The following is a 15,371-nucleotide window of genomic DNA, read 5'->3' as shown; positions in this document are numbered from 1 at the left end:
GTTTATTATCTTCACACAGTGGAAGAAACAATTTGAGAGGTTTAAAAACAAATTATATCAGATCATTCCCCCTTTTTTGTATCCTGTAGAGATTTCTAATTGCATATGGATTAAAATCTCTCATGTTGGCCTTTGAAGCCCTAAAGGAGCTGGCCTTGAGGAAAACCTCTGATCACAGTTCACCACCCACCCAGCTTTTCTGTCCAAACTCCAGCCTCCCAAGTTCCTTTTGCTGGGATACCTGAGCTCCTTCCAGCCAGGGTCAATTTGTCCTGTGGGCTTGTACATTTGCTAGTTTCTCTCTACTTGGGTGCACTGTTGCAGTCTTCATCCACCCTCAATATCTCTCTGGACTACTTTCATTCATAGAGTGATAATCATCTAAATTTATCTCATTCATTTATTGTCATGGTAAATAGGGGAACACTGGATGGAGTAAACTTGGTGGGGTGCTGACATGTCTCCTATTACTGCTCCGGAAACCAGTGAAGGCGTTGTCTTTCTCCAAACCCTGTTGTTATCCTAGGATGGTTCTCAGTGCTAGAAGAGTCTCATTTTCAGATATTTAAAGAAAGTTAAAATGAATTCACCTTTCAACACGTAGCCAATGGAATGCTTTCGCTGACCTTCCCTCTCTGAGGCCCTGTCCTCGCCTTCAGGCCCGTTTAGTATTTTCTCAGACCCCTTGTGGGGAAGAAAGAATGCATGATGTTCTCTTTCCAAGCCCCTGCTCTGACTTCCACTTTTCCTGCCATCCCTGTGCAAATTAGTCTCCTTTAAGTTATAGAATACAGATCGATGAGAGGTAGAAGAAAAAAGACCATTTACTGATTCTGTTTGATCACCAGTTAACTTTACAAGGTTCTTTCTCCTTCTTCTATCTTGTATGACCTCACTTAGATTCTTTCTACTGGGTTCCTGTCTGTCACCCTACCAGAATGTATCCTGGGCTAGAACCTTTCAAAGTAGCCACAGCCCACCCTCCTTCCATTGACTCAAATCCGCTTTGACCCATGAAGTCTTACCTAATGAGAGCAGAAGTGCATCTTACTATCACTCAAGCCATATTTCTTTCCTTTGTGGTCCATTTCTCTGATAAGAACTCACCAAAATTCAGCAGGTATTAAATTGTTAATTTCCTCTTAAAGAAACCACCCTCATTGTCATTGTGTTCCAGCCATTATGTATATGGACTAGAATTGGGTGATGGGCTGGCTAAAGATTTCTCACCTCCCTTGATATGCCTGAAGTATCATCTCTCCCCTAAAATTCTGCGTTACCCTTTACAGAATAAAGACATCACTGGGTAGCAGCTGTTCAACCAGAGATTATATTTCCCAGACACTTCTTTCAACTGGACATGGCCATGTCATGGTTCTCCCCAATGATATGTGAGTGGAAGTGATGTGTCATCTCTATGCTAAGGCAATTAGGAATCTGGTGGAAATTCCCTTCTTTCTGTGTTATATTTCTACACCTACATACAGGATTCTTTGAGACCCTATAGGATGAAGGAATCATAAGATAGAAGGTTTCTGTCTCCTTGAATCACAGCATGGAGAATGCCATCCAAAAACTAGGGATACATGCACAAGACTGTTACAATCATCATACATTTTACTGTATTAAATCATTGCAACTTTAAACTCCAGCTAGAAATACCCTAACTAATATGTTTAGTGACTCTTAGACAAAAGGCATAACAATGACTTTCATAACATGGAAATGGAATTATCTATGGCTCTAAGGTTTGTGACTTTATTTGAAAAAACCAGAACAATAGAAAGATTTCCCATGAAATATACCGTCTCACTTACTTTATTTATTTTCTAACTCTACTAGAATGGTAGATCAATGTAAATGGTAGACTTCTTTTATTATTCATCCCTGTTCCTTAGAATTTAGGAGTTTCAGTGAAATAAGAGGCAATAAATATTTGTTAAAGGACAAAATATGCAATTTATATGAGGGTTTACTATTTGTAACATTATCCCTTGGTTGCTGGTTCACAGCTTCACCAAGAGGAAAAATTTAATTCATTGCTTGCACTGAAAACCTCATCACTTCCTGCTTGGTCAGAGTAAATAGAGATTATGTTTTTCCTTGAAAAGTTTAATTGAGTCAATGACAACTCTGTCCGCACTAACAGGAAGCTTTTTTCACCATATCCTCTCAGAAGATGATCACGAGATCATTACAAAAGAATTATTTCTGAGGCACCAAACACACAATAGTGTTAGGCATATTTTTAAAGAAATCTTCTATTTAAATGTTACTCAGTTTGAAAATATTATGAAATCCATAAGCAAACTAAACTAAAAGATATTTTGAAAGCATGATGTAATTCAGAGGAAGTGATAACTTTAACCGGCTCAATAATTTGCCTAAATTGAAAAGTTGGTTTCAGTGGTTCAGGACTCAGTGGAACCAGGAAGGCAGTTGTACATTTGAAATATCATTGCCATTATTGTTCTATTGCCAGATGCAAGACACTGTATATACGCATGTCATGCCTCACATCCTGCCCTTTGTCAACAATTCTTTTGCATCTGACCTGAATCATACATAATTTAGAGGTGAAACAAGGTGAGTTGCTAATGATGGTTTTGGGGAAATGTGAGTTGAGGATGTATTAATAGATGTCTGGGAGTTGTGAAAAAGCAGGAAGCCACCAGGAGAATATATAGGTTTATTCATTTGTATTTAGATATATCGCATAATCTTGAGGAAGGGACTATAAAAATCTGTGAAAAATAGAAATATATCGAATTGTAAGGCCATATCCCTAGGAAGTGTGTGAGTGTGTGTGTGCGTTATTGAAACGCTTACACTGAATTACCAAGTAAGCACATGGATTTGAATGTTATTTGTCACAAGTTGCAGTGGGGGAATATTTGCTGTTTAGTGCATGGCAGATGTCACATTCAGTCCCTTCTTCTGCAGCTTCATTTAGGGAAGAAGGCAGAGGCAGGAGTCATTCATCATGACAGAGTATCCAAAAATTGTTCACCTTTTACTTTGACATGTTGTCTGAACTTTTATTGCAATAATGGTGTTTCAGATTGTTGCAGTGTAGATCTCAACTAACATCTTCCTGACTTGAAGACTTACAAAAGAAGGGATGAGAGATTGTGAACTTCTCTAACCCCATCCTGACCATCCCCATCACTCAGGTGTATAAAAAAAATTCAGAATAGTTATAAATTCCCTTCTCAAAATGTTCAAGTAAGGGGTTTTAAGAAGCCTCTTTACTCAGTATGTGGCTAACAGAACCATCAATTAGATGGTTTCCACTGAGGTATTGCCATGTTTTCCTCGTCAAGTGTAGCAGGAAACTGTTCATACTAACCCAAGTCACCCCTCTACACCTGCCTTCACATCTGATTTCATTTATTTATTTATTTATTTGACAGGTAGAGTTATAGACAGTGAGAAAGACAGAAAGAAAGGTCTTCCTTCCATTGGTTCACTCCCCAAATGGCCGCCACGGCCGGCGCTGCGCCGATCCGAAGCTAGGAGCCAGGTGCTTCTTCCTGGTCTCCCATGTGAGTGCAGGGGCCCAAGGACCTGGGCCATCCTCCACTGCCCTCCTGGGCCACAGCAGAGAGCTGGACTGGAAGAGGAGCAACCGGGACTAGAACCGGGCGCCCAGATGGGATGCTGGCGCTGCAGGCAGAGGATTAACCAAGTGATCCACGTCACTGGCCCCACACCTAATTTCTAATGTTAAAACTTTCTGAGCTCATTGCATGCTCAGCAGAGTCACTACGCTGAATGGAAGGAAAGCTAATCTTTTGTGCTCCAACATAAACTTTTGTTTTCATTTTAAGCTTAAGCTTTCTTCTACATCGATTCAAATGTTCTGAGATAAACCATAGATTTGGAAGGGCATTTGCTTCTCCAGTTTTTGTAATCAATACAGAAGAAATTAAGATGTCCTCAGCCAGGGATGATGAAAGAAAGAACACACATACACTTTAACCAAGATTTACACTTCCTTTTCAAAACACATTCTGTCTCAGTTTTTCAGTGCCTTTACCAGTGGCATGAGAGAATCTTTGGGGATGCTCTCTTTAGGTTGTTTGGGGTCAGAATTATTTGATGGGGAGAGTCCCTTGATGTTCAATGACTGGTCAGTAAGACTTTTTTATTGCTGTTGTCAGAGCATGGATGGTAAACACCAAACGCCTTCTATCTCTAAACTCGGAGTCCGTATGTCCCTCTAGTTTCCTCTTGACTCTAATAGAACCACATGGAGAAGGAAGCAGAAGAACACTCTGGCCTGAGGGAGAAGGAGCTGAATAGGACTGAGATTACTGGAAAGTAGTCATGCAAGTCTGACTTCTAAAATTTGCTCTCCAATCTCATTCCCTGCCTTTGGAAGTATAAAGAGCTGAATCTTTGCTTCAGTGTCACTTCAGCTCGACATATTGCTTAACATCACATCTAACCAGAACAAGGAGTGTCCATAAGATTCATTGTGACTACCTAGATATTCTGCAGATATAGGTCAACGTTCTTTCTGTAATGTGGAGTAAAGATGCCATGAAGAGTTTTGTTTTTTGAAAGTCTATTTAGAATCATTGCTGGTCTAAATGTTGCTTGTGAAAGCTTGCACGCCACAGTGATAATCAGGTCACAGAAATACAGTTTTTGTTGAGTGGAATGATGCTACTGTCATCATATTAAACAATTTTTCATTTAGAAGATGATATTTCTGCAAACTATACTGGAGTGCGTTTCAGTATTTTAACCATCCATTTGCTACGCCTCAATGGAGATTTACTTAGAAACGAGGTAAGCAAATAATCAAGTTACAAACAAAAATGTATTTCATATTTTTCTTACTTTTTATTTATTGGAACCAAAGTTCAAGATTCTAATCAATTCTGTGAAGAAATCTATCTGCATGTTTAAAAAGGAAAATTATGTAATTTTGTAATTATCAGACTAAATGTTTGAGTGCTAGTAATAAAAGAATTAAATGTCATTAAAACACTATTAATACCATGTCCTAATGTTTCATTTAAGACAACTCTCAATACTTCACTTCATTAAATAATTTCAGTCATATTTACTAACACTTTAATAATTTAAGTATGAAAATCCTATTCTTAGCCACTACTACTTAAATCCCAAGTCTGCCAATTGCTTCAGATATGTTTTGAAATGAAGGGCCTATTGTACAAACCAGAAAATCAATAATGAACAAGACTAGAGAGTACAATCCTGCTTTTATCATATATATGATTAAAAGCATGCAGGCTAAGTTTAAATTTATTCTAGTCACTCTTGAAACAAAGAGGTGAATGCCAATTAGTATAGTCACCATAGGATGCCATGTAATAGAAATAGATTCTCCAAGAACATTCAAAGTCCATAGTACAGGACTTAAAAATGAATTTGCTATAATTGAATAGTTTATCTCAACATATTCATTGATATGGATGTTCTTAGGGATAGCAATTTAGTGTGCAACAAGAGCTCTAGCTACTTGTACAAGGACTATCTATGAACATGTAATGGCTTCTTACCAGAGCAATACAGTTTATTTCCATAATTTTTAAGGGTGGTCTAGGAGTGCTGTGTATCTCAAGATGATACCAGATTTTTAAACTGCTAAAATTATCAGCTGAAAAACAAAACAACAAAACATTTCTTAATATAGATTTCAGAATACCATTTGTAACCTACAAATTTGAGCATCATGACAGACTTCATTTTGAAACTCTGTAATGCACTCATTTTTCAAGAAAGCCAAGGACAGGACGAAAAGCTGCTTATGACAGTTTGTGAATAATAAAGGAAGTGTGTCCTGTATGACTATGAGGAGAATGTCCGGTGAAAGTTCCTGGCACTATGCTTGCCCCAGTAACTAATTAAGTTATAATTTATTAAATTCATTAAAGCAAATGTATGAATACTTTAAGAATTAATCCTTCAAAAGAAAGTTTCCCCAATTGACAAGGTATTCACATAATTGTATATAGAAATTCATAAATAAATAAAGCATTGCAACTCCCAATGGTATATTTTCAATAGCTTAAAAATGTAGTCAAGGGAGAAGGTCAGGAACATGAGATTTCAGTTTTCTTAGAAGTCAGTTATAGGAACCTAGTAATTTAGTCAAAAGAAAGCCAGAATGGACTAGGTACTAAATGATGACAATGACATTTACAGATTGGTTTCTGACTTTTTTTTTAAAGCTAACAATTCTGCCACTGGTGATGTGCAAAGTCACACCCTCCACCCTGAAACTGAATCTGAGATCATCATAAAGGCCTTGTATAGTGAGGTTTTGTACTTGTCATCAAATCCACACTACTTCTCTTCCCCCTCATCTGTACAGCTTCTTATTTTGATACTATTTTGTCTTCCAGTGTTCATGGCTTACCATGTCTTCCAGTTTCAGTAAAGTGTATGCATATTCACTATGCATATGTATGCATATTCAGTATTACAATGTTTAAAAGATTTCAAGAACTGTTGTGCTAGATTAACTTATTTAGGTAAACCACTAACCTCTTTGGACCTCACTTTCCTCATCTATAAAATAACAGGCCTACACTAGTGGAATCTCAGAACCTCTATCTTCTAAAAAATCTTCATGAATCTATTGGTTTGCATTGCACTGTATTGCTTTACACTATTTTGTAGTATTCAGCATTGAATGACACTGTAATTTGTTATAGTGCATGACATTATATTTTTCTGCACTGGATTGTTCTGTATTATGCTGCATGAGATTCCATACTATTGTAATAATTTGGCTATCAAAAACAGTTATGAGTACCTAGCTGTACTTATAATCCACTGAATTCAGTGTTAATCTCATCCAAAATACACTTTCACAGAAACATTCAAATTAAATTTGACCAAATATCTGGTCATCATGGCCCAGCAAACTTGACACGTGAAATAAATCACCATGGGGACAATGATACCTATTGCTTTTTCTTTTTAGAAACCTTTTATTTAAGGAGTATAAATTTCATGAATACATCTTAAGAATACAGTGATTCTTCCCACCATACCTGCCCTCCCCCCTTCCTCCTCCCTCTCCCATTCCCAGTCCCATTCTCCATTGATTCATTTTTAATTAATGTTATACACAAAAGACCAACTCTATATTAAGTAAAGATTTCAACTACTTGCAGACACACACACTAACTGAGAATAAGTTTTACAGTTAAATCTGATAGTATGACTCATTTAGGACAGAGGTCCTGCATGGGGTGTAAGTGCACAGTGACCTCTGCTGTTAATTTAACAATTAACACTCTTATGTATGATGTCAGTGATCACCCAAGGCACTTGTCGTGAGTTGCTCAGGCTATAGAAGCCTTTTGAGACCAAACTCTGTCAGTATTAGGCAAGGCCAAAGGCAAAGTGGAAGCTCTCTCCTCACTTAAGAGAAAAGTATGTCCTTCCTTGAATGCCCCTTCTTTTTTTTTAAGATTTACTTATTTATTTGAAAGTCAGAGTTGCACAGAGAGAAGGAGAAGCAATGGCCGGGCTACGCCAATCCAAAGCCAGGAGCCAGGAGCTTCTTCTGGGTCTCCCACGCGGGTGCAGGGGCCCAAGCACTTGTGCCATCTTCTACTGCTGTCCCAGGCCATAGCATAGAGCTGGATTGGAAGTGGAGCAGCTGGGACATGAACCAGCGACCATATGGGATACCAGTACTGCAGGCCGAAGCTTTACCTGTTATTCCACAGCACTGGCCCCACTGAATGCCCCTTATTTCCACTTGGATCTAATTCATGGAGATCCTCCATGTAGGACATTTTTATTTATTTATTTTTTGCCACAGTGTCTTGGCTTTCTTTTTTTTTCAACTTTTATTTAATAAATATAAACTTCCAAAGTACAACTTTTGAATTATAGCGGCTTTTCCCACCATAACTTCTCTCCCACCCGCAACCATCCCATCTCCCACTCCCTCTCCCATCCCATTTTCATCATGATCAATTTTCAAATATCTTTATATACAGAAGATCAACTTAGTATATACTAAGTAAAGATTTCAACAGACTGCACCCACAAAGACACACAAAGTATAGAGTTCTCTTTTATTAGTAGTTTTACCGTTAATTTGCATAGTACAACACATTAAGGGCAGAGTTCCTTCATGGGGAGCAGATGAACAGTGACTCCCGTTGTTGATGTAACAATTGACACTCTTATTTATGATGTCAGTAATCACCCGAGGCTCTTGTCATGAGCTGCCAAGGCTAAGGAAGCCTCTTGAATTCGCCAACTCCCATCTTATTTAGACAAGGCCATAGTCAAAGTGGAAGTTCTTTCCTCTCTTCAGAGAAAGGTACCTCCTTCTTTGATGGCCCATTCTTTTCACTGGGATCTCACTCACAGAGAACTTTCATTTAGGTCATTTTATTTGCCAAGGTATCTTGGCTTTCCATGCCTGAAATACTCCCATGGGCTTTTTAGCCAGATCCAAATACCTTAAGGGCTGATTCTGAGGCCAGAGTGCTGTTTAGGACATCTGCCCTTCTATGAGTCTGCTGTGTATCCCACTTCCCATGTTGGATTGTTCTCTCCCTTTTTTATTCCATCACTATTAGAAGACACTAGTCTTGTTTGTGTGAACCCTTTGACTCTTAGACCTATCATTATGATCAATTATGAACTGAAATTGATCACTTGGACTAGTGAAACGGCATTGGTACATGCAACCTTGATGAGATTGAATTGGGGCAAGTCAGATTGAGCATGTCCCAAATTGTACCTTTCCTCCCTCTCTTATTCCCACTCTTATATTTAACAGAGATTTTAACAGAGATCACTTTTCAGTTAAATTTAAACACCTAAGAATAATTGTGTGTTAATTACAGAGTTCAACCAATAGTATTAAGTAGGACAAAAAATACTAAAAGGGATAAAGTATTAAGTTGTTCATCAACAATCAGGAAAAGGGCTGATCAAGTCACTATATCTCATAGTGTCCATTTCACTTCAACAGGTTTCCTTTTAGGTGCTCAGTTAGTTGTCACCGATCAGGGAAAACATATATTTGTCCCTTTGGGACTGGCTTATTTCACTCAGCATGATATGTTCCAGATTCCTCCATCTTGTTGCAAATGACCGGATTTCATTGTTTTTGACTGCTGTATAGTATTCTATAGAGTACATGTCCCATAATTTCTTTATCCAGTCTACTGTTGATGGGCATTTAGGTCGATTCCAGGTCTTAGCTATTGTGAATTGAGCTGCAATAAACACTAAGGTGCAGACAGCTCTTTTATTTGCCTATTTAATTTCCTTTGGGTAAATTCCAAGGAGTGGGATGGCTGGGTTGTATGGTAGGGCTATATTCAGGAATGTTCCTTTTATACCCAATTTTCTTAGAGTGTTCATCATGAAAGGGTGTTGTATTTTATCAAATGCTTTCTCTGCATCTATTGAGATAATCATATGGTTTTTCTTCTGCAGTTTGTTAATGTGGTGTATCACATTGATTGATTTCCATGCCTGAAATGCTCTCATGGGCTTTTCAGCCAGACCAGAATAACTTACGGGCTGATTCTAAAGTCAGAGTGCTATTTAAAGCGAATGTCATTCTATGAGTCTGCTCATTTTTATTGTTTTATTTTTTGACAGGGAGAGTGGACAGTGAGAGAGAGAGACAGAGAGAAAGGTCTTCCTTTGCTGTTAGTTCACCCTCCAATGGCCACTGCGGCCGGCGCGCTGCACTGATCCGATGGCAGGAGCCAGGTACTTATCCTGGTCTCCCATGGGGTGCAGGGCCCAAGGACTTGGGCCATCCTCCACTGCACTCCCTGGCCACAGCAGGGAGCTGGCCTGGAAGAGGGGCAACCAGGACAGAATTCGGCCCCCCCCGACCGGGACTAGAACCCGGTGTGCTGGCGCCACAAGGCGGAGGATTAGCCTAGTGAGCCGCGGCGCTGGCCCCATATGATCACTTTAACACTTACTTTGGTCACTTTATCACTTGAGATGGCATTTACCCACTCAGTTTAATGGGAAGTTTCTAAACTGTACACTTAGAAGTAAGTCTGTTTAGGACAACTGCAATTCTATGAGTCTGCTGTGTATCCCACTTCCCATGTTGGATTGTTCTCTCCCTTTTTAATTCTATCAGTATTAGCAGACACTAGTCTTATTTATGTGATCCCTTTGACTCTTAGACCTATCATTATGATCAATTATGAACTGAAATTGATCACTTGGACTAGTGAGGTGGCATTGGTACATGCAACCTTGATGGGATTGTATTGGAATCATCTGGCACATTTCTAACTCCACCACTTGGGGCAAGTCAGCTTAAGCATGTCCCAAATTGTACATCCCCTCCCTCTCTTATTCCTACTCTTATATTTAACAGAGATCACTTTTCAGTTAACTTTAAACACCTAAGAATAATTGTGTGTTAATTACATAGCTCAACCAATCGTATTAAGTAGAACAAACAAACTTTGACTATGGCCTTGTTGAAATAAGATCAAAGTCGGCGAGTTCAGGGGGCTTCCATGGCCTTGGCAACTCATGACTAGAGCCTGGGGAGATTGCTGACGCCTTAAACAAGAGTGTCAATTTGTTAAGTCAACAACAGGAGTCACTGTACATTTACTCCCCATGTAGGATCTCTGTCCTTAATGTGTAGTTCAATGTGAATTAATGATATCACTCGTGCTCAAACAGTATTTGGCAATTTGTGTTCTGTGTGGGTGCAAACTGATGAAATCTTTACTTTATATATACTAAATTGATCTTCTGTATATAAAGATTATCGAAAATGAATCTTGATGTGAATAGAATGGGAGAGGGAGTGGGAGATGGGAGGATTATGGGGTGGTGGGAAGTTATGGGGGGGAAAGCCACTGTAATCTTTAAACTGTACTTTGGAAATTTTTATCTACTATATAAAAGTTTTTTTAAAAAAGAAGTAAGTCTGTAGGCATGCATGCAGAACTATAGAGCTTTACAGTTACAAACTTCCTCTTCCCTTTCTCATTCCTAATCTTATTTTTTTCCCAAGATCTATTTTTCAATTGTATACACATTTGATTAATTCTATGTTAGGTAAGAGTTCAACCAATGGTATTCAGAAAGAAAAAAAAAGAAAAGAAAAATAGAACATTCACGACAAGGGCTGTTCTAATACCTACTATTTTTAATTGATGTGACTCTCACATGTGGCAACATTCTGATATGGCTGACTTAATTCTTATAATTCTAAAAATGTACATTAAATATAAAATAATTGGTTACAATGATATTAGAGGATGGTTTATTAATGAGAGTACAAAAATAATAATTATTGAACATTACTTAACTCTAAACCATAAGTATATTGAAACAATTTCTCATTGTAAAATCAATAACATTTACTATAGCAATTTGAGAAATTCCTGAAAGCCATGAAGAACATAAAAATCATTCATAACCACATAACCAAACGAATAGTACTTAATTTTTATATAAATTTATAGGCTTAATATATCATTAAAGATATAGATGCATAAATATGTACATACATATATGAATATGCTGGATGTACATACTATAACATTGATATATTCATATATGTAAATATATACATAATATTCAGAAAATATTCACTATTAAATTTTTGTTTCAATTATTCAACATAATGGATCACATCAAGATCATTCTTATATAGAATACTTTGCTCATATCTTTGATTATTTTATTTTTAACAAGTTTCTTAAACTGGGTCATTTTATCAAAATAGATAAGGAATTCTTAAAAAGTTTTTAAACATATTGTAAATGTTCTATTCAAAAACTTTGTTATCAATTCAAATCTCCATTATAATGCATGAAATTTCCTGTTTTGTTCTTGTTCTCATTAAAACTGTTATTATTTTTCACTGTTCCATACTTGGAAGCTTTAAAATTCTTGTTTAGCTGTTGCTTTCATTTCTTTGCTGCAAGGAAAACAGGATAATTTCTCTAATTGAAGAGAATTACAGTATTGAAAAGTTTGTGAAAAAGGACCCATGTTATTATAGGAGATAGAAAAGTTGACCTTGTGTGAGAGTATGAGGATGAGAAGGCCTAGGTGAATGATTAGGGATACCTGTAATATTATTAGATGTATCTTTCCAATTCTTAATATCCCTGCCATCTGTCAACATGCAGCCTAATTTGTTTTTATTAGACATGATTGTGTTTTACTTCATTAACATAACATCATAATATCTCGATTTTCTTCCAAATTATTCTTTTTAACACTTTTACTGCCTCCCTTCATGGCTCTTCTGCCTTAGACAATGGTAAGGGCTTAAATCTTTACATAATCTGTTTACAACATTCGTCTATTCTTTAACTTCATCAGTATGAATTCAGTATGGTTTTAACAAAGAGACCCTAAACTTTTAAATCGATTTTATTATTCTTGTCACCTAGTTTCACATCCAAAGATTTAATTTGACAACTGCATGGTGCCATGGAAAGGTCTTGTTATCACATCAACATTAGGAAATACAAAATTGTGCTAAGCATCATAATCACCCAGACTGTCTTATTCTATTATTTTTAAAGATATATTTATTTACTTTGAAAATCAGAGTTACAGAGGCAGGGAGAGACAGAGAGAGAGAGATTTTAAACCTGCTGGTTCACTCCCCAGATAGCCACAATATTTGCAGTGGGCCAGATTAAAGTCAAGAGCCTGGAACTCCATCTGGGTCTCCCATGTAGGTGGAAGGGTTCCAAGCACTTGGGTCATCTGCCATTGCTTTCCCAGGTGCATTAGCAGGGAGCCAGATCAGAAGTGGAGCAGCTGGTACAAAAACCAGCAACCAGTGTTGCAGGTGGTGGTTTTACCTGCTATGTCCCAGTGCCAGGCCCTCTTATTCTTCTAAATTTCTGTGATTATTCTTCTGTTCACCAAGATACAAACAAACCTCTCAGGACAGCCATCTCATGCTAGTCTCTGAGATTTTTTTATCTTCAGTGGTATTTTTTATCCCAGTTACCATCATAAAATACTTGGTTATCTTCATTTTAAATCCAATTTGCTGTTACAGTGACTTAGTTGGCTCTAACTGCTCTTCCTTATCTAAATCATTGTGGATATTGTCTAATTTCCACTTTCTAATCCATGCATTCTGTGATACTTCATTGCATGGGCTAATTTGACTGGATATAGTGCCTGGTAGTATGGTCAAACACCAGCCAATATATTGCTGCAAATCTATTTTTTAAATGTAATTAACACTGAAATCAGTAGACTTTAAGTAAAACATATTATCTTCTAGAATGTGAGTGGTCCTCTTCCAATGATTTGAAGGCTCTAATTGTAAAGACTAAGGCTCCCAAAGAACCAGCTGTTATTTCTCAGTACTGCAACACAGAAACGTGTCTGAGTTTCTGGCCTGTCCTGAGGAATTGAGATCCAAGACTGCAGTGTCAACTCTTATCTGAAATTTTAGCCTACTGACTCACCATTAAGATTTTGGACTTTCCAGCTTCACTACCACAAGGATGTTAGACAATCCATTAAAAACTTTCTCTCTCTCTCATTAGCAGATAGATCTCATAGTTTCTATTTCTCTGAAGAACCCTAATACTCATTCAATAAAGATCACATGAAATGAGATGAATGAAAATACATGAATGAAATCCTGTCTTTTGCAACAAAATGGATGCAATTGGAGACATTTGTGCTTAGTGAAATAAGCCAGTCACAAAAAGAAAGATATATAGTTTCTCTAAGTTGTGGTAACTAATATATAGAGTACTACAAAAAATGTAATATATATGAGCAAAATAGAATTTTTGAGATTTGATTGTTTATAACCCTTATCTATACTCTTGAGAAACAGTGGTTTTTCTACTTATTACTTATTGAATTTATTTAGTGTAGGGTTAGGCTTGTGATTATAAAGTAAATTGAAAGTATATCATCAAAAAATTAAAAGAAAAATAAAGGGGCTGCCTTTGTTATGTAGTAGGTAAAGCTGCTACCTGTGACACTGGCATCAGATATGGGTGCCAGTTCTTGTCCTGGCTGCTCCACTTCCAACACAGCTCCCTGATAATGCATGTGGGAAAGCAGCTGAAGACAGCCCAAGTGCTTGGCCCCTGCACCCATGTGAGAGACCCAGAAGAAGCTCCAGGGTCTTGGCCTTGTCCTGGCCCAGAGCCTGCTGTTTCGGCCATTTGGAGAGTGAACCAGCAGATAGAACATCTCTGTCTCTTCTCCTCTCTCTCTAATTCTTTCAAAGACCGAAATAATTTTTTAAAAAAAATTTAAAATAGCAGAAATCTAGAAATTGAGCTACAGAAAGCTAATCCTGAAATAATGCAGTAACATTTTCACTGACACAAACAATAATTTTCATATGTATTATGTATTTAAAGTATATAGTTCATTGAAAAGTGAATGATGTTGAAGGTTGATGCAGACTAATCATGAAATTTTCTATCATAACAATTTTACCTGAGTTTTCCTCAATAAAGATAGGGGGCAGATCTGCCAGTGAATTCTCAAAGGAATCTTTAATATCTGCATATAACTCTTGAGATGAATCATCATCATCTTCTTTGGTTTTAACAGAAAATGAAATTTTACCTGCAATATATAGGTGCAAACTGTCAGATTAACAAGGAGTTAGCTTTCTACAATGAAATATCAGTTTCAGGTATTGAAGTTACCGTGGCTTGAAACTTATGAAGCCAAATAAAATATAGGTATCAGAAACACAATTAACCTCAGCGGGGTTAAAGAACAATTTAATATAATGCTATAGTAAATATTTTCAAAATCTCTATTAAAACAGTCAATTTCAACAGTTTTTGTGTAACAATTCAGAAGTAGCAAGTAATAGAACTGAAGAACTTTCAGAACACCTCTTGGTCATAGTTGACTTTACAAATTTCATTCCTAAGTAATATTTAGTGCTCTATTACCTTATTTTAGAACATTATTTTGTTTTATATAATATACTAATATTTCAAGATTTAACTTTCCTATAAACATTTACCATGTAAAATATTAAACATTTTATTACAAAACTTGTTACTGTCAAAAATTGTCATTCTCTGGAATTGTCTTATACAAGATTGGCATGCATTTTTTTAAGATTTATTTATTTATTTGAAAGACAGAGTTACAAAGAGGCAGAGGCAGAGGGAGAGGTCTTCCATCTGATAGTTCACTCCCCAGAGGCCACAATGGCCAGAGCTGTGCCAATCTGAAGGCAGGAATCAGGAGCTTCTTCCAGGTCTCCCATGCTCGTGCAGGGGCCCAAGAACTTGGGTCATCTTCTATTGCTTTCCCAGGCCATAGCAGAGAGCTGGATCGGAAGTGGAGCAGCAGGACTCGAATGGGCACCCATATGGGATGCTGGTACTGCAGGT

The 15,371-nt window shown here is 37.2% G+C and overlaps 1 protein-coding gene across 1 annotated transcript in view; it reads right to left on the bottom strand.

Moving 5' to 3' along the window:
• CFAP47 (cilia and flagella associated protein 47) overlaps positions 1 to 15,371 on the bottom strand; it is a 369,488-nt gene that overhangs the window by 94,696 nt on the left and 259,421 nt on the right. Inside the window, exons 50-51 of the mRNA XM_051827003.2 lie at positions 14,452 to 14,583; positions 5,535 to 5,632 (exon numbers count right to left, since the gene is read on the bottom strand). Of these exons, the coding sequence (XP_051682963.2) occupies positions 5,535 to 5,632; positions 14,452 to 14,583 (230 nt within the window). The remainder of the gene's footprint in view (positions 1 to 5,534; positions 5,633 to 14,451; positions 14,584 to 15,371) is intronic.

This window comes from Oryctolagus cuniculus, chromosome X, assembly GCF_964237555.1.
Source record: "Oryctolagus cuniculus chromosome X, mOryCun1.1, whole genome shotgun sequence".
NCBI classification, from domain to species: Eukaryota; Metazoa; Chordata; class Mammalia; order Lagomorpha; family Leporidae; genus Oryctolagus; species Oryctolagus cuniculus.
The sequence above is the reverse complement of the archived record's forward strand: the minus strand, read 5'-3'. Positions and strand labels throughout refer to the sequence as shown.